The sequence below is a fragment of the Drosophila willistoni genome (genome assembly GCF_018902025.1).
Source record: "Drosophila willistoni isolate 14030-0811.24 chromosome XR unlocalized genomic scaffold, UCI_dwil_1.1 Seg144, whole genome shotgun sequence".
Taxonomy (NCBI): Eukaryota; Metazoa; Arthropoda; class Insecta; order Diptera; family Drosophilidae; genus Drosophila; species Drosophila willistoni.
In genome coordinates, this window is record NW_025814057.1 from 5,221,808 (window position 1) to 5,243,079 (window position 21,272).

General features: G+C 42.4%; 1 protein-coding gene across 1 annotated transcript; it reads left to right on the plus strand.

Moving 5' to 3' along the window:
* Positions 1-1,689: 1,689 nt before the first annotated feature.
* Positions 1,690-17,960, plus strand: LOC6639547 (platelet binding protein GspB). Its single transcript, XM_047012225.1, is given in 10 exon segments — positions 1,690-1,942; positions 6,094-9,110; positions 9,381-10,045; positions 10,117-10,315; positions 10,399-12,801; positions 12,803-12,923; positions 12,926-13,054; positions 13,086-13,115; positions 13,118-17,639; positions 17,701-17,960. Coding segments are annotated over 9 exon segments (10,458 nt in total). The 5' UTR covers positions 1,690-1,942; positions 6,094-6,960; the 3' UTR covers positions 17,940-17,960.
* The last annotated feature ends 3,312 nt before the right edge of the window (positions 17,961-21,272 follow it).

A 21,272-nucleotide genomic window follows, 5' to 3' on the forward strand; every position in this document is an offset into this window, starting at 1 on the left:
GCAATGTTGGGAGACTAAACTTTCTCACGTACATCGTACGATATCAAAAGTCATGTCGAAGAAATAGATACACTTGCAATTGCGAATTATGGTAATAAGAAAACGTCGATCAAGGAGTGCGGATCAAGGGCTTTGCAACGGAATAATCTCGGTCTTAACTCGAGGAGTTCCTTTGGTGGTTTTATGCCGGCCAGTTAACAACAGGTGATAGACGGCATCCTCGGCACTGTCAACAATGTGTATGTATTAGTATTAGTATGCCAACATGCACTATTGCTAGCCATAATATACGTTATTTACCTACATTATGTTTAAATTTGCGATAATCGATACTTATCGCAAACGGCTAATATTTTTTCACCGATAAACAATCATTCCCAATGATTCGATATGCATCGCCGATAATTCAACATTTATCGTCGATAGACGAGAACAGTATCCAATACTTATCGCAACTTTTGAGTAATGTAAGACGGAATGTATCGATATTGTTACCATCTGGCAGCACTGCTACAAACATAGTGTCCGTGTCCATAAAACGCGTGGAAGTTTTACTTAAATCAGCAAATAAATTGTTTAAAATTGTTTATCTGCATAGTGAGCAGATGCGGCCGTCGCATTACTATGAAATTGAACTATAAAATGTGTTAGTAATGACAAAAAAGCGGTTTAAAATTCGGATTTCTTATTAGCGTGTTGAGGGAAAAGGAAAACACATAAAAAATACAATGCGAGAGGCAAGATACATACGTGTAGAGTAAGTGCGAGCGAGATGTCACTAACAGCGACAAACGTATATGTATTTATATATATGTATATTTATATATATAGAGATATGTATGTACATGTCTAATGTAAAAGAGTGTGCGAGAGGTAAAAAGAATTGTACCAAAATTATAGTTTTGCTTTAGTCAAAAGATATAAGTACAACTTAAACGACAAGCGGTGTTCCTCATAAGGTTTATGTGTGTAGATGTTTGTGTGTATATTTAGGGTAATTCATTTTTTTTAGCTGTGCATTTTGAAAAATGTAATATTTTTTGTCTTTTTTTTGTGTTGTGTGCGTGTGTGTATAAATATATATATGTATATCTATGTGTGTATGCCTTAACATCCGTGGATGTGTATCGACGAACAGAGGGAGAGACGAAAACGAAGAATATACATACATACAAACATATATACAATTCATACGGAAAGGCGAATACAACAAAGAAGAGGAAGCAGAAAATAGTTTTGTGTTGGACAGGAACTAGTTCCTAGAACTAAAACAAAATAGTAACTAAAGTAAACAAACAGTTGTTATTATGACTTTTTATTGGGTACTTCAATTTATGTTCATAGGTTAACTATTAAACGTTGAAACAAACGAAAACCCCATAAGATTTTCTCAAAAACAGTACGGTGGGGGGGGCAATAGCAATAGCGAAACGAACAAAATAAAATAACCAATAATAGGATAGTTGGTGTGAAAACGGTCACACAAAAATACCAGAAAGACACAGAAATAGGCGGACGTGCTATCTGTACATCTCGCTCCCACACAAAAACCTCTATGTATGTGTTTTGCTGGTGCGCTTTGTGTTTCTATTTCGTTTTTCTTTTGCCATACGGTGTATTAATAATAATAAAATTGATTAATCGAAGAACAATTTTTTACGTTTCCCCCATATTTTTTTATGTGATCAGGTAGTAGTGAACACTGTCTGATGGTTTGAATTTAAATACCGATTAAAAAATGTGCAAAAAACAAAACAAACCTCAAGTGCGTGTGTTTGTATGCTAAACATATTTGTAATCATTCTAAGAGAAGCAAAGAAGTTAAAAAAAAAGGAAATAAGAACTTCTTGTGCGCCAAATGCAAAACCAACAAAACCCCTCGAACCATAACCATGTTGTGCAAAATGAAGTGAAACACATATATAAAATAACTAAATAAGCGGTGAGTAAAATAAAAAGAAAATGAAAGAAAAAAAAATACACAATGTGCGCGCGCAAATCGGGGTAAAAAAAGGCAGAGTAAAATATATATTGCCGACGTCAATAAATATAAAGCAAAAAGCTAAAATGAATCGAAATGTAAATCGCTAGTGTAATATATGCCTGTCATTAAACTGGCCAATTGTTCAATTAAACATTTTTCAAATAGTTAGGATATTTTACGTATTTTTTTTTTTTTTTTTTGTCGCCATATTTGATTTTAGGCGTATGCTATATCTTGCTCGCTTACACTAACGCTTAGGAGGTATAGCTTGCGCGTTCATTTGTTTTGCTTTCGATTCTCTTTTGTGCAATGCCCCAGAGTTGCCAGAAATTTCAATGAAACATTACATGTAAATTCGTTGTATGTGTGTGTGTGTGTGAATTTTAACCAATTGAATTAAGCTGTATTGCCTGTGAACTAAAGTGAAAATAGGATTATTTGGCAAAAATTTCCAATTGACTTCAACTTGATTTGCCATCGCATTATCATGTTGTGTTTTCGTCAAATGTTTATTGTCCATTCTGGATGTTTCTACGGTTGTACGCTCCGAAGTTGGCCTCAACTGGATTGCATATGTATTTGTTGGAATATTTGGTGGCTCTCTGTGATGTTGATGTTAGTGTTAGTATGTGCGTGTATATGTCAGACTGTCTATCTCGCTTCTGCGTATTGGATTTACGCATACGTGATTTCTGCAATTATTATTTATACCATGCGCGCGATTTTTTGCCACAAAATGAAAGCAAAAGTTGATAGACAAGCTTTTTTTTCTGCTGCGCTCATTCTTCTCTGCGCAGACAAAGCTGACAGGAAAAAAAAGGAGCCACCAACACCGAACACCGCGAATGCAATAGGGAAAAAGGCAAAAACATTCGATAGTTCCAAGGGTTGTCGCACAAAAAAAAAAAGAAGCGAAACGAAAAAAAACGACGTTCTCTCATGCTCCAAGACCTACGACCTAACTACCTATCCCATTCCATCACACGCCGCCAAAAAATACATACAGCTTTGGATGCAGTGCATTGATTTCTGTATCAGGGGGCGTGCGAGTTACATATAAATATATACATATATGTATATGTAAATATGTATAGGAGTAACTTTTATGTGTACAACAACACAGAGAATTTAAACAGATTCTCTAAACCCCAGCGAACAGCGGTAGGCAGCAGGCAAACTACTACAATAAAATAAGACGCAATTAAGCGGCACTTGGCAACTCTATCTGGCGAGAACAACAATAAAGCGCGTTAGTCGCTAGCTAGTAGTGTGCGTGTTAGTGTGGGTGTGGGTGTGGGCTGGGCTGGGGTATGAGAGAGTGTACTATAAAGGTACAGCTAAAACACAAACCAATGCCAATATTTGCATTTGCTTTGGACATACTCAACCACTGTCAACCACACTGCATTCGCGTCACGTAGTCTAACAGTAAGCAGCAGACCCACACGACATAGAGAGAGAGAGAGAGAGCATCATGAATTCATGCATTTTCTCCTTTCTTCTTACCATTTGTTTTTCAAGAGAAAACACAGCAACCAACTATGTATGTGTATGATAGCTTAGCTTTTTCAATATATGCATGGATGTGACTCCAATTAATGAAACCTCATTTGAAAAACACCATTTACTATATTCATTCATACATTTATATTCATATTAATGATGAATTAAACGTCAACAGTATATTCATTCATATATATATATACATAAGTATGTATATTTCAAATTTGAATGAAAAGCTAGGGATAAAAAAAAACCACAAATTTTCTCAAGAATATAAAATTATTTACAATAGTGAATGAAATGGTGTTCTCTAACCACTGTATGTATAGTCAGTCTTATGTGCTTACTTGCACACGAACATTCGCACACATATACACGCACAACTAAATTTGTTTATGCCGCATACTTTGGGGTTTGAGGTAGGGCTGCGACTCGCCAAGATGTCGGGGTATACATATATGTATTTATATTGATATGTATGTTTGTGTGCATATACATATGTAGGTCTACATTACATACATTTTATCAACTAGATGTTGTTGTGTTTTCTAATTCTTATAGTTTGTGTATGTGCGTATGTATTTTTAAATGACAACAAAGCTTATTTCTTTGTAAAACACAGACATAAAAGATAAATTCGGTAGAATTTACCCAACAAATGGTTATTATGATATAAATCGTTTGTATATTTTTAAATTTCTATTATATAATTTAAATTTGAAAGGTTATATGCTTTTGGCGATGGGGGAGTATTGAACCACTGACCCTTATACGATTTTACATAATCAGATGTACTTGCACATGCAGAAAGAGAGAGAAGAAAAGTGAAGTCACCTACAAAAAAGGGGTTACATAAGCACATTGACAGCAGCAAAACCTACCGATGGCGTTTGCAATGCAAATTCATTACCGTCGCTGGTAGTAGAAGCAGCAAAAGTCGATGTAATTGAGCAACAATAAATGTGCACTGCCCTGCTGCGTCGTCGCTCTATGTCAATTAGAAATTACAACAACAAAAATACATTTACACGCACACACACACATACATTCATTTGTATGCATGTAGGTAAAGCCAAGTGCATAGGATGTCTAGAGAAACAACACTATAACCGATGAATGCGGCCGGATGCCAAGGCAAAATTAGTGCATTCACTTTTTTGCTTTGCCTGTGCCTGTCCGCGCCGCCGACCCGACCCAACCAATCACAACAACCTAACTTAACCAAGCTAAACGGCAAATATCAGGGCCGGACTGGACTATGTTACGAACACTAGGGCTATATAAAATTACATAGGTGCAGTTAGTTCACTTCACTTTTCTTTTTTCCTTACTCCACCCCGCATATCCTAACTATGTATACACCTCCCCTCCTAGTAAGTTCATTGGATGGTTTCGTAGAAGATTTCCCTACTAAATCGTAATAGCGCTAGAGGAGGCCCGCCTCGTCACGTGGTTAGTAGGGACCTGGTAAATACGAATGACGAGTCGAAAACGAAATGTTGAAAAGCCAAAGCAAAGCAAACAAAAAACATGAAATTAGAAAAATACAACGAAAAACATGGCAAATTGTTGGGATGCAAAAAAAAAAAAAAAATGGGTGGTAAACTTGCTTATTTTGTCGTCGTCCCGTCCGTCGTTTTTGATGACTACTCAGAAAGCTTTTTGTCGTGCTATTACAACTATGGACATGCATGTACATGTGCATTTTGGTTACAAGTATTTTCTATTGGCGGCGGGGCGACAGTCAATGAGCATTCGTGATGGCCATAAGCAAACAAGAAAACTGGTTTAAGCCAAATGCACAAGTGCTAGAAACAGCCTCTGCTTTTGCCAGGGAAGAGCGCTTTATCGTCAAGATGGCACAGTGAGTGCGGATGGATGATACAGTGAGGAAAGAAGAGAAGAGAAGTTCAATTTGCGGCAATGCTCAGCACTAATACAAATGTAAACAATGTCCCAGCCTTCTAGTTTAGCTTGCGTTATGACTGACTCTCACATCACCTACCACACCCCCACCTCCTCTGCCTGCCGCCGCCAGTATTATTTGCCAGTATTTCATTTTACAGCAAGTGCAGAGACCGGACCAAAATTCCAATTGCACACACACACACAGATTTGAACAAACAACGCACCGCACACATGTGTGTGTGTGTGTGTGTGTGTGTTGTGACATGCGCATATGTAGATGCTTAACTATCGTATTTGGCCAGCGATGGAAAAATTACAAACAATCGAATGGTGACCGGCCGCTTGATATCATGTAACTCAAAATATTTGTTTATTCAAAACATTTGGCGCACAGTTTTGTAAACAAACCCCTTACCCCTTCCCTTAACAAACTCAGTCCTTAAAGGCAATGCAATCCGATCTGAACATAAGCAGAAATTATAGAAACCTAAAGAATTTGGCTTAGAAGGTAGTGGTCGATCTACATTTTTTAAATTGTTTTTGTATATCGAAAGTGCCTTTTATTTTTCCTATTCGAGAATGAAGAAGATCATGAAGCGCACAGGCTTAAATTTAGTATATTTATTATTTTTATATTAAACGCAATAAACTATAATTTAATATCGTCCCCCCGCCCATCTCTTTTCTTTTCATTACAGCAGCAATTGTGCCAACTCACAACGAAATATCGTTTGATAAATTAAACTTAACTTTGCGTTGTGAAGAATCAGAAGAAGTAGAACACGTCGAAACGAGGGGGGAAGAGATAGCTAGCTAAAAACAAACAACGACGCACAACGACGACGGACGAGAGAGTGATATTAACTAAGAGCAAGAAGAAAGGGGAGCATCATCATTGGAACGACAGAAAACATTATCCCCTCTGCCGCCCGACCCGACCGTGTTGATGAGAACGCAGTAATCACACACACAACAAAAAAAGAAACAAAAAAAAAGAAAACAGAAGAAACAGGAATACAGAGAATACCCACAGTTATGTTTGTAATGGCCAATGACAATGTAATGTGGCAAAGTGTTGAATATTGTCTATGCAATTCAAGTGCGTACCGCCTACATTTACCAGGAGCAGCCAGTGTCCGCAGTCCGCAGCAGCAGCAGGCAGGTGACAAAGCGAGCATCTCTGGTTATGCATTAGGCCCCCAATTGTTTGGGGGCACGAACCAGCAGCACAAGCAGCAGCACCACCACAAGCAGCAACAGCGGCAGCACAATAATGATCATATTGCAATGGGTGTAGTAGTTATGTGAAATGTCAAATCTGTTGAATCCAAAATTGAGCAACGCACCAGCAGCAGCAGCAGCAGCACCACCTCCACCCAAATAAACGCAGCAGAATTAACTTGAAAGCGAAATCAGTGCAGCAGCAGCGCGCATCCCTCTCTCTTTAAGCTAGTTACTTTTTCAAAAATAAAAACATTTTCCAAATATCTAGTTAAAAACATTTGCAAAAAAAAAAAAAACAAAACAAAAACAAAATACCGACAAGAAAAGCAATCACCACCCCCATGTCCATGTCCACGCACGACACTGTCTTCGTGGAGCCCCCCTCTGTGAGCAGCAGCAGCACCAGCGGCGGCAGCAGCAACAGCAGCGGGGGCAACGGCAGGGCAGGCGGCGGCGGTGGCGTTGGCCCACAACCGCCGCCACCGCCTCCGCCACACATTGTTATCGATGGCAGCAGTCTGACCACCCAGGCGCAATTGCAACGGATTATGCAAAGGCGTATGTCCATTAGCACGCGACAAATACTTAGCGCCAGTCAGTCATCATCGGGTCAACAGTCGTCGCAGCCATCGTCGGCCAGCCAAAAATATGCCGTGCGTACAACAACAAGCACGGCTGGGGGCAACCATCATCAGCAGCAGCAGCAGCAACAGGGACAGCAGCAGTCGTCGTCGTCGTCGACGCAGGAGTTAATCAATCCGCAAATCTATAAGATTGTGACCACTGATGGCAGTACAAGTAATGTCATTATTGATGCCTCGGCAGCTGCTCCGCCCCATAACTCTAAATTGCTGTTGAGTAATCTCACAGTGCTGTCAAAGCAGTCACCATCTTCATCAGCTGCCAGCACACAACAACAACAGCAGCAGCAGCAGCAGCAGCAAATGAACTATCTCAGCGCCAAAAATTTGCCCTATGTAACTGCAACGCCCTCAAAACAGCAGCAAAAATTTGGCAGTATTAGTGCATACAAAACGCAACAGCAACAACAACAACAACAACAGCAGCAGCCAGCCACCGTGCAAAAGGTTACCCTAGGATCACGTGTAGCAACAAGGCTTCAATCGTATGTGCCAGCCGTCACATCACAGCCGCCGCCACCTCAGATAATTGTGCAGTCGGCGCAACCAAAATATGTCAATGCGCCAGTTTTGAAAAAGTCCAATCAGAAAATAACCGTCAAAAGTGTTGGGCTCCAACTCCAACAACAGCAGCAGCAGCATCATCAACAACAACAGCAACAGTTGCAGGCGCAGCAGTTAAAGACTTTTATATCCCAACAGCAGCAGCAACAGCAACAACAACAGCAACAGCAGCAACAGGCGTCGTATAAACCGATAACGAAAACAAAGTTTATCAAGCAGACGACGGCTCCAGCATTGTCCATTGCGGCGCTGCCACACCAACAGCAGGGAAATTTTGCCACTAAAGTTACCAAGCTGGGTAACAAATATGTGCAACAACAACAGATTAATTTGCCCCAAGGCACACAACTCCAGCACAAAACACAACTACAACAAAACACTGCGGCAGGAGGAGGAGGAGGAGTAACCACCAATTCCACTAGTGTCGGCGGCGGTGGCTATGTGCTGCAGCAGTCGGGGACGGCCACTCCAACGCCTGGAACGATTAAATTTGTGAATTCGCACGGCACTGTTATCCAGCAGCATCCCCAGGCACAGCAGCAGCAGGTATCTTCTCATACTCATCCACCAGGGCTATCGAAACGCACCCATTACAACAGCAGCGGGAGCAGTGACAATGAACAACAGCAACACTCCTCATCATCGCTCATCACCGACGATGTCATGAATGTCCATGGCACCCAGATGACCGACGAAATCTCGGCCCGTATTCTCCAAAGTATGGCCCAAAAATCGTTTAGCCAGCAGCAGCAACGATACCAACAGACGACGACAACCAACAATAGCAACAGTAGCATGCCGCCGCCCACACAGATTATTTACAACAGCGGTGGTGGCGGCGGCGGCAATGGAGGAACATCGGGTCCTGGAGCAGCAGCAACTGGCTCAGCCGGAGGCAGCGGATCACCAGCTAATCTCTTGTTAACGCATTATCAATCTGCTGTCGCCGGCAACTCAAAAGTGGCATCTCCATCATATTTAACTGCAGTAAGTGCTGCTCCATCGTCTCCACTTACCTCCAGCTCCTCCTCGGTTACAGTGGCGAGTACACCATCGGTGAGCATTTCGTCGCATGGCTTTGCCAGCGGCACTGCAGCCATGTCATCCTATATGTCCTCGGCGACGGCAGCGCGCCGTCTGTCGGTGAGTGCGCCAAGCAGTCGAGCTTCATCGCTGGAACGAAAACAGCAGCAACAGCATGATCTAATGGCTGCCGCTGCCGCCGCGGCTGCTGCAAATGCACGGAAAATGTCGTCCACAGTTATTGAATATTACAGCAAGCACGGGTGAGTCTACTTTACTTTTCTTTCATTCAAAGTCGTCAAGTGTGACACAAGTCTCAGAAACGATGAATATACTTTTGACGTCTCAGAGACGACTCACGAGACGTTAATTGAAAAAAAATTTCTATCGAAATATCGAAGCATGATACAAATTTTTTGACAAGAGGAGTCTAGTCACTTGTGCTTTTTGTTTGTTATAGTTTTTGTCGAGTTAGATGTCAACCTTATTAGTTGTAACCTGTAATAAGTTTATTCAAATGTTTCTATTTCTAGCATGAACAATATAAGCAGTAACTTGAATAATAATAGCAGTAATAACGTTTCGGCTTCGCCACTTGGTAATAATAATCTGGGCAATTTTGGTGCTCTACGCGGCAGCAATAGTCTGGCAAATTTGCAGCATACATCATCATCGACGCCGCCACCGCCACCACCACATTTGACGCCAATTAATATTCTGCCACATGTGGATGTCCAGCAGCAGCAGCAGCAAGGAATAATGAAGGTTAGCAAACAGCAACAACAGCAGCAGCCACCGCCGCCATTAGTACAGCAGCAGCAAGCATTACCACAACAACAACAACAACAGCAGCAGCTAAATACCCACGATGAGGAGTTGTATATTGAGGAAGTGCGTCCAGTGCCTGTACTTACACAGGATTTGCGTTTACAGCAATTGCATGCTGTTATGCAGGATCATACATATGCCTCTCAGCAGCAACAGCAGCAGCAGCAACAACAACAGCAGCAACAACAAACGACCTCAACTGTTGTGGCAACAACGACAACTGGAGCGGGACTCGCACAGCAGCAACAGCAATGGTCATTAGGCGGCATTGGAGTAACAGTGGCAGCAGGTAGTGCACCTTCATCATCATCAGCAGCAGCAGCAGTAGCAGCAACAACAGCTGGTTATAGTGGCTATTATGGCCAACAAGGTGAGTTTATTATAAATTTGATTCGGATTTGAATCAATCTTGATTTAATTTAAATACTTTCTGTTAATCAGTGTCTCGAGCTGCGGCCGATGATGATAGCCATTCGGCAATTAGCAGCAGTTCGCGCTTAGGATTGATGAACAATGATATAGATCCTGGAGAGGAGACAGAAACGGCACCAGAGGCCGAAGCAGAAGATGATTCTGTGACGCGTTGTATTTGTGAATTGACCCACGATGATGGTTATATGATTTGTTGCGACAAGTGCTCGTAAGTATTAGCTTTTGCCTCACTCCATCTCCCTCCCCCTAAATCCTTATACATTACTCAAAATGGTTGTGAAATTTTTACAGAGCCTGGCAGCATGTTGATTGCATGTGTATCGACTGGCAAAATATTCCCGATGAATATCTGTGTGAAATATGCCAACCACGACCCGTTGACAAGGCCAGAGCCCGGACATTGCAGCGTCAGAAGCGTAAGGAGCATATGATGCTTGTGGCTACGCAGGCGGCAAATGGAGCAGCTGCCATTGCAACAGGCTCAGCCTTAGTTGCTGGTGATTCATTAAGCGGCGGAGCCATGGGTCTCGTCGGTGGAACTCTATCGGAGGAAGCCCAACAACGCTTAGCCTCTGGTGTGAATGGTGGCTACAGTGCAAGCTCCAGCAGCAGTATGTCCAAAAAATCAAAGAAAACCAAAGATTCTACGGGAGCAGGGACGATGAAGAAAAGCAAAAAGAGCGGTGGTACCAGTGGGGGAGACAAGTCCGGCAATGCAACGCCCGGTAGCAGCAAATCTGGTAAGAAGAGCAGTAAACGAAAGAGTAAATCCAATGGTGATAATGGAGGTGGCAGTAGTCCAGCCCTAACTGCGGCCGAGAAGCATGCCGCCAACTTGCGTCAATGGATCGAGCACTATGAATATGCAGTGACCAATCACTATTCGCCAGAGTTGCGGGCTCGCCTCCATGCCATACAGAAACAACCGAGCCTCTTGCAGAGCATTCAGAATACAGAGAATAAGGCTTTGCGGCAAATTCAGATAGCGAGTGCTGCCACCGAATTGGAGCAACGTGCTCAGCTTATACCGTATGCGGGGGCTAAGGTGTTAATTAGCAGCGTGGATCTCGCACCACATGCTCCGATCCATGAGCTAAGGGGCAAGTATATGCTCACCACTCAGTTCAAAACACAAAATCCCACCGTGAACATGAATTCGCCACCGCCCAGCAATTACCTAAACAGTTTTAAGGCCCACAAAACTCCGGGACAATTTGTCTTTTTTTATCAGCTGCCGGGAGTGGAGGCTCCCATGCAAACATTACGTCCAGATGGCAGTGCCCCGACAGTGACGCCCCAGCCGCCAGCCTATCTCAAGGGTCCAGAGGTGTGTGTGGACACACGAACCTATGGCAACGATGCAAGATTTGTGCGTAGATCCTGCCGGCCCAATGCGGAACTCCAGCATTATTTCGAGAAGGGAACGTTGCATCTGTATATTGTGGCCCTGACCTACATACGAGCGCAGACGGAGATAACAGTGCGGCATGAACCTCATGACTTGGCCGCTGTGGAACAAAAGAAGTCACACGCAGCTGTCATCCAGCCAACAAGCACGCGATGCGCCTGCGATTTGGGCAGCGATTGTCTCTTTGCCCTTCCCATTGCAGTGCAGCAACAGCTGCAGGCTCCCTCCACACAGCCGCGAAGTAGCCATCGAAATAAGGCGGCGGCATCTACGGCCTCGGCGGCAAATAGTGCAGCTGCCATTCAGTTAACCATGGGACTGGGGGCAGTTGGCGGAATAACAGCGGCAGCCTCGTCGGGAGCAGCTGCTCCACCCAATGCCAGGAATCGTTCTACCTCCTCAAGCGGCGAAAGCACCCAAATGGGTCTCAATAGTCCGCAATTAAATCAGCTAAATATTGGATTCAAACCATCACCAGTTGCCTCATTATCGGCGCCAAGCGCCGCAGTGCTTTGCAGCAATAGTAGCAGCAATAATTCTTGTTCCGTATCAATGTCCAGTGTGCTGCATGATTCGGGTATATGTACGTCCTCGTCATCGCCCTCGGTATCGATACCATCGCCGACGCCCACTCAATTGCAATCGCCTACACAACAACAGGCGATATTACCGCCAACAACAGGCCAGCAACAGCAGCAACAACAATTATCACTGCTACAACGAAGTCCTACACAACAACAACAACAGATATTGGCAGCTTTACCCACACCAATGCTTTTGTCACCCCAACTGCAGGCAGTGCCGCCGACGCCAACGCCGCCGCCCAAGAGCGAGCAGCAGCAGCACCACCACCATCAGCAACCACTTTTATTGGCTTCACCTCAACAGCAAACGTCAGCAGCACCATCATCATCATTGTTGCAGCCACAAATGCAGGAGCCATTGACAGTGATTGCGACGGCAGCGGCCACGACGACATCGTCACAAGGTAAGCAGCAGCAGCGTACCGCAGCTACTACATTCTATGTGCAACAGCAAACGCAGCAGCATCAACAACAACAACAACATCAGTTGCAACAACAACATGTTGCTAGTCATCAGCAATCCCTTGTCGCCACACAACAACAGCAACAACACCAAAAGCAGCAAGTACTACATCAACAGCAGCATCTAGCCGACGAGGCGCGAATTGCAGTTAGTGCATTGCAAACATTGCATGCCACGCCCACAACGCATTTGACGTCACCTGTTGCTGCTGCAGCAGCATCACCAAAACAACAGCAGCAGGCGCCACCTCCGCAGTTGATATATTCAAATAGTGGGATTCCAGTTGCCCAAGTGGCAACATCAGCAGCAGCAGCAGCAACAACAACAACAACATCCAATACACCTATCAAGAATAGTAGCAAAAATAGTGGACATCATCCTGCGACCATTAACAACAACAACAATAATAATACGAACAATAACAATAACAACAACAGTAATAATAATAACAACAATGCAACTTTGGCTAGCCATAAGAAGACGCCAATTAAACAAACAGCAGGAACAACAACAGCAATTACTCCATCAACAACAACAGCAGCGGCGACAGCAGCTTCAGCGGCGGTCCCAGCAGCAGCAGCCACAACAACAACAACCACTCCAACTTCAGCCGATATTAATAAAAATGAAGACGCCAGCGGCGGTGGTGCAGCAGCAACAGCAACACCAACACCAACTGCAACTACATCGACACGCAGCTCCGCCAAGGATAAGCCAAAGCAATCACGTGAGGATCGTAAGCTAGAGGCCATTATACGTGCCTTTGAGAAAATGGAAAAGCAAGAGGCACGCGGAAAGAAAGATAATCGTCAAGGTGGCGGCGGGAGTAGTAAACGTCAGGCAAGCAATTCCCCAGCATCGCCCAACAAGCGTGGCAGTTCCAATTCGATTAGCGAGGATGCCGAAACTCCAACGAGCACCACAACATCGGCTGCCCAGCGACGTAACAAGAAGAAGCGTAAGGTGAGCCGTAGCTATAATAATACCAACACTTCAGTGGGCGGAATGAATAATAAGCGGCGGAAGAGTATGTTTGTGGAATCCGATGGAGAATCTCATGCACTTACCAACTCGGAATCAGAGGATCAAATCAATCATCATTCTCATCACCAGACAGTGGATCAAGCGGCTGGTTTGCTTATGGCCTTGGCTCACAATTCCTCTAATACATCTGCCAACAACGACTCCTTTAAATCTCCCACAACACCGCAGACAAACGCTTTGTCCGGAGCTCCGCAATCTTCGGTTAGCAGCGCATGTCGTCTAATTGAAGCTGCGATGGGTCCATTGGAGCAGAAACAACAACCAGCACATGTTTTGTCATCGGCCTCGCTGTCATCGTCTCCCGCTACACCGGGTAGTGAATTCAAATATCCGCCTAGTGGCCAAGCCAAAACCAAAAAGACCCTAATGTCCAGTTGGTTTCAACAGGCGGAACAATCTGAAGGACAACCATCTGGTTTGGATAGCCTTGTGCAAGCTGCAATGAGCGAAATAAATGGAGAGCGTGAACAATTGCAGCAACAACAGCAATTGCAGCAGCAGCAACACCACCAACAACAACAGCAGCAGCAGCCACCACCGGCTTTATTAAAGGTTGAGCAGTTTATCCATCAAGAGGAAGCCACAACAACGATGGCAACGTCCTCTTCAGCAGCAGCGACAGCAACAATTCCGACTCCGCGAGAGCAATTGCATTTGCCATTGCAAAACAATTCGTCCGTAAAGAAACGTTGGTTACGCCAGGCCATTAGCGAGGAAACCACACCCGACGAAGGAGGCGCGAATCAATTGCAACAGCAACACAACCAACAGCAGCAACAGCAGCAGCTATTGCAACAGCAACAACAACAACAACAACAACAACTGTTATCCAGTTTGCCCACACCGACAGCAGTGCCCAGCATTTCGCCACTCTCGAATGGCTTTAGCACGCCATTGAAAAAGCGTCGACTGGTGGTAATCACCAATGGTGGCAATTTGGAGGCTGCCGATGAACCGCAAATCGATGTTATTGGCGAGATTAAAGAGGAGGAGGGAACAGAACTGGGAGCTCTGAAGATTGAAACCGACATGGATGCTGTGCACCACCATCACAATCAGGAACAGGACGATGATGTGGATATATTGCGTTCACCCAGTCCTGGAGCTCAGCAAATTGTTGCCGAGGATAATTTAGTGAAAATTGAGCCAGAGGATACTAGTGCGGCAGCTGATGATGTCAAGATCGATGTGGAGCGTGAAGAGAGTCAGGCATGTGATAAGTTCGAAGAGATGCTGCAGGTTAAGAGAGAAGCCATTGAGATGAAGGAAAAGCCCAAGATAAAGGAAGAGCAGCAGCAGCAGCAGCGGGCTAAAGATGAGGAACAGCAGAAGCCGGTGCCACCGGTGAAGCATCTAGCACCAAAAGTGGAAGATGTCAAAATGGTGGTGGATCTGAAACCATCTACTTCTGAGCCAAAGCCGGGTGAATCTTTGCTTCTACGCACGACGACAGCATCACACCAAATGGATACGGCCAAAATGGCCAAGAAAGCACGCACTCCACCGCCACCGAAAGTTGAGGAGGAGCCCTTGAAAAAGAAACCCAAAATAGAAGTGCCTTCAACAGTTGCTCCAACGACAACAGCCACCATTGTCGCCTCAGTAGCGAAAACAACAACAACAACGATAAGCGCAGCTGCAACATCTACAACTGTTCCCTCAACCGGAGCAGCAGCAGCAGCAGCTGGAACAGCAACAACGACCAGCAGCAAGAAACTTACCGAGCATGATATTCAAGAGCGTTTGCTATCCTTCCATGCAGCCAACATTTCGTATTTGCAATCTCAGAATAAAAAGGCAAGTTCCTCCACTACTACATCTAGCAGCAAAAGCAGCGGCGGTGGAGAAACAACGACGACAACTGCAGCAGCAGCAACAGCAGCAACAACAACAACGACAACAACAACAAAGAAATCCAAAGAAAAGAGTGAGAAACGTGAGAGAGAGAAACAACTTAAGAAAGCAAAGAAAGAGAAAAAGAAGTCCAAGGATAAGGATAAACAAAAGGCAACTTCTGCTGCCACTTCTGCTGCAACTTCAGCTGCCCCTGCGGTTGTCGCCGCCGTTGCCGAAGTTGTGGTTAGTAAGAAAAGCAAGTCGTCCAAAGAGGCCAAGTTGTCAGCGGCAGTTCCAATCCTTGTTGCACCTACGCTACCGCCTCCGTCTCATGCCAGTACCGCCACCAATGGCAAAACCAAACACATTGCAACATCATCGTCCCATGTCAATGCCGTGGACCAGCAGCAGCAGCAGCAGCAGCAACAACCACACCACCCACCACAGCAGCAGCAGCAGCAGCAACAACCACACCAACAGATGCGACGACGCACCATGTCCATGTGCGTTACTCCAGCCTCCATGGCCGTCCAAACCCCACAACCACCAACAAAGAAACGGCAGACCAATTTCGAACAGGAGCTAACCAAACCCAATAGCCAGATCTTAAGCAGCAGCATTCTACTGAATAGCAGCAAGGCTCATCAGGGTGGCAGCTCATTACTGTCGACACAGCCGCCGCCAACCGGGTCAACTGGCGCAAATGTGCAGCAACAGCAGCATCGCAAGGAGAACAATCATGTGACCGAACCGGCACCCAATCATCCGCCCGAGGGTGGCATGAGCTTGGCAGCTGCCATAGCCAGTGGAAAGTTGACGGCAATTAGCCGTCGCAGGGAATCCATGTGCGGAGCTCGGCAGCAGGCGGCATTAGCTGCAGCCCTTAAAAAGGAGAAGAAGGACAAGAAGGAGCGAAAGGAGAAAAAGAAGAGCAAAAAGAAGGATCGCGAGAAGCAAAAGTTGGAAAAACAAAAGGAAAAGGAGCGTGAACGCGAAAAGGAGAAGGAGAAAGAGAAAGAAAAGGAAAAGGAAAGGGAGAAAGACAAAGGAGGAGAGGCAATGTCAAAGCAAAAGAGCAATCATTTACAGAAAATATCATCGCAAACATCAGCTGGCATATCCTCCAATCCAGTCCAATCCAATAATCCACATTCACACGGGCATGGTGGGCATCAGCCACATGGCCATTCACATGGACCCGGACATGCACATGCACATGCACATGCTCATGCTCATGCTCACTCACATGGTGGACATGCAACACACTCTCATGCCCATGGACATTCACATGTTCATGCCTCCCATCCTCATTCCAACACATCCATGCCGATGGCGGCTTCAAGTGCTGCACCCAAAGCAACGCCCATTCCCGTATTGATTACTCAACCGGTTAATGTGGCAGCCAAACCACCAACAACTCCATCCACACCGCCAACACCATCAGCGGCGGCAGCAGCAGCCACAACCAAATCTCCGCTACCCTATTACAACACCATATACGGCAAGCTCCAAGAGCCATCCGCCGTAAAGTTCAATGCCTCAAGCAGCAGCAGCAGCAACAATATGCCCAGCCTGGCCGAATATCTGGAGGCAACCAAATCAAAGACGGCCCTGACAGCCGCAGCAACACCCACAATGCCTCCAGCCATGTCTGGTGTGGCCAAAACGATAAGCGTGACACCTGGGGCCGCTTCTCTCAACATGCCGCCGCCAGCTACGACGCCTCTGAAGCTGTTCACCCGTACGGCCAGCCATGATCCACGTCTAAATCCCATGCTGACTGTGCCCGAACCAGCACCGATGCCAAAACGCAAACTATCCATCAGCGAGTATCGCATGCGCCACCGACCATCGGTGGATGTGGCGCCACCAACAACTCCAACAACGCCAGTTACTCCGCCGAACACAATGGCCGCCGCCAGTCCAGATCGTTGCTTTGCCAAGCCGCAAACCATTAACAAGTGCTCACTGCAATCGCCAGAACGATATCATGCCGCCATGCGGGAGCGACGCAATTCGATCAGTGTGCATCATCAAAATAATATCACCAACAACAATGGCAACAGCACCAGCGGTGATGCAGTCGGCTCGTCCAATGTCCAGCACAAGAGCTCGACGCCCAGTGCCACACTGTCCAGTGTGAACAGCATCCTGAAGGCTGCCCAAAAGATGCACATGTTTGATGACAAGCCCAAGGGTAAGTACCAACCACCATCATTGTGATCTCCAGATCCTTAATCCCTCCAATCCTTTCACAGGTGGACACTTTAATGCGGCACCAACCCTACTGGAGCAACAGCAGGAGAAAATAAGCGAAAGATCGCGCTGCTTGCAACGCACAATCTCATGTGATTCACGTATGCTCGACAGGCTGAGCAGCAGCGGAGGTGGCAGCGGCGCAGGCGTTGGAGGTGGATCCGGAGGCAATATGCCTTCTGCTGGTAGTCCCATGGTGGAGAAGTCAAACATAAAAGGAATTAGGCGCGATGGCGCATAAAAATCTACGCCAAAACAATTGGTGAGTAAATCTAACAGCAGACTCTACATTCAACACGGACTTATGTCAAGTCCTCATTTATATCTAGTATGAACGTTAATTCATTGAATTTGTTGTATAACGTTTACTTTTTCATTTATTTTTTTTTAGCAAAAAACAAAAAAAAACAAACAAATCAAATCAAAAAAAAAAGAAAAAAACGTAGCCCAGTTATTCCCGTTCACGCAATAGTAATGAGTGTTAAATCTCGGATTTGCGTAATATTCCGACGATGTGTATATGTATATATCTACGGTCATCATTATCATCATCATCATTATCAACGCCGTCATCGTCGTCGTCGTCGGATGGATCGAGTGGACGGGAACAAATTGTACTCGCTTTCCTTATACCAAACACACAAAAAAACGAATAAACAACTCTGCAATTAATTATTTCTGTTTAAAAGCTATTTTATAGATAATGTAAATCCCCCTTTTTTTTTTAATAATCACACACACACACACAAACACATAGACACATATATAGAGATATACGTGGTAAACATGTAGTCGATCAAGATAAAAATAGTAACTTGTTTTGCCTAGCAACAACGCCACAAAACCACAAGAAGAAAAAGAGAAAAAAAAAAGAAAAAACCAAACAGCTCCTGTTAAAACTGCTTAACTACTCAATAGTCCTTGTTATTGTCATAGAAATGCCACGGCAGCAAATCGCTCTCAAAAGAAATCTACTAGATATATATATTTATGTGTGTGTATATATATACGATACTACTATTACGACGTATATATAGTATATACATCATAAATATTTACATAGAGAGATCTCTCATATAAAAAAGAATTAACTATAAATTTATATTGTAGAAGTTAGGCAATACCAACACAAACACACACACACTTGAAAAAGAATAAAGAGCCTTTCGTTTCACAAAAAGTTGATATATACACACAGATAAAAGTGTATAACAATTTTTGGTGTTTTTTCCTTGTTAAGTTGAAATGAAAATAAAACATAACAAAAAAAAGAAAATGTAAAATGTATATAAACACATTAGAGATGCATAGGATTTTCATTTACCATTTTTGAATTACCTGTAATCGTAGAGAATAAACAAGAGATACCTATATTTAAAATATATAACTATTAAAACTAAAGTAATTAAAAACCACAATAAACCACAACACAAACAAGAACAACAACAACAACAACTAACAACAAAGTCAGGCTAAAAGTAATACTGTAAACAAAATTATGAAAATGAATCTTAGAAAGCTTCTGTTACTATATATTTTTTTTTTTTTTTTATAAATTTTTTTCTTTTGTTTCCTTGAAGTAACTCCAAATAGAGCGAGAGAAGAAGATGAAGAAAAAAAATGAAAATGGAAAGAGACAACACAATTAAATTAACCGATCTATAATTTAATCCATAGGCAAACAAGTAAAACGAATACTGATATAATTTACACCTAAATACACAATACCTATTTATGATTATAGTCTACACACACACACACACACACCCACACACACCCACACACACAAACACCAAAACCCATATGTATATGCGTGAATGATTCGTTTTTGCGTAAGTGCAAGCGAAAGGCAATTTAAAAATAGTACAAAACGGCAAGTTAATTGATTAACGTAATTAAATCAAACAAAATAACAAAACAAGTAAAATATTAACAAACGAAAATTGTTACAAAAAAACAACAAAAAAAAGAAAAAAAGAAAAAAATTGTACATAAATTTATAGCAACTTTCCGATATCCTTGCGTATATAGCCTTTAGATTGCGAAACAAAAAGAAAAAGGATTCCCCTTATTAGCTTTGGCAATGCCAAAGTTCAATATACACTTGCCACAGTTTAAGTTGATTTGAAATTTATTTTGAATCCGATGTTCGCATCCTTTCTAACCGAAATTCTAATAAAATGTACACATATGTATATACATTTTTTTTCGCAGTAAACTCTGGCAAGGGTATAAAAATGCTTCAATTCAGTTTCTCAAAAAAAAAGAAAAAAAACAAACAAAAAAAATCTAAAAAAGTTAATCGCACCTAAAATATGAATAGTTTTATTAACCTAACCAACTTATATATATATATAGAATAGAATATAGAACAACAACAAACCCCTGTACAAATCAAAATCGGTCGATTATACTGAATTACTATATATTCTCTAGTGGTAGATTGTCGAGCCTTTCCTTCATTTCAAATGTGTTTTATCCACACAGTGCTTACCAAAGGAATGAAACCCCCTATTGAAAATGCAGTCTAGTGCAAAAACTATCTGAATTTAATAATCTTTAGCTGTTTTTTTTTTTTCTTTAACCTTTTGCATTAATATCTAATTACTGAATTAATTTAATAAACGTAATTCATAATTTCTCGACCCTGTGAATAAATTTATTTGTCATATGTGCTCTTTTTTTTTTTATTTTTATAAATTTTTAATATCTAAGTGAAAGAGAAAGGAGTGAAAATAACATTTTATGGCGTTGTAGTAAGCGGTTTTAAATACTATATATTATTGTACATACACACACCCAAAACACACACACACACACAACGTTTCAATTCGATAACGATAAATTTAAATAACCATACAACAATTTTGCCGGTTTTTATTTCATGTAAATACGAAAATTTATTAAAAATATAAGTATTGAAAGGCAAAACAAATTTATGCAGATTTTATAAGCGAATATTGTTAATTTTTCAAGCACACTGTACATTGCATATATATCCCTATATATATATATATATATATAAATATTACCATGGTTATGTATGTAAATATATATATATATATATATATATATATATATATATGGATATATATAATAGTTATAAGTGTACGTAATAAAATTTAATAGTTATCCTATGAACCATAAACGAAATTATTTATAACTTATTTCAGAAGCAAATGTAAACTTAATATATATAAAAAAAATATATTTTTTTTTTTACATTTAAATATATTAATATAGATGTATCCATATACATATTTATATATATATATATATATATATATATATACAAAATACATATTAGTATAAGTAATTTGTAATTGTGAATTTAAATTGTAGGCGTAGCATTAATCTAAGTTAGATCGTAAGTTTCTTTTTTGGTTTAACTGGTGTAAATTGATTATGTTATTGTTTAACTAAAAGCAAACAAAAGAAGGCCACCAACCTCGTCTGTAAAATACATTAAAAAAAAACTTGATTCGTAAGTTTCTTTAACAAATAAACAAAAACCGAAAAACACAAATAAAAACAAAATGAAATTAAATATTGTGGTGTTGTTTTTCTTTATATT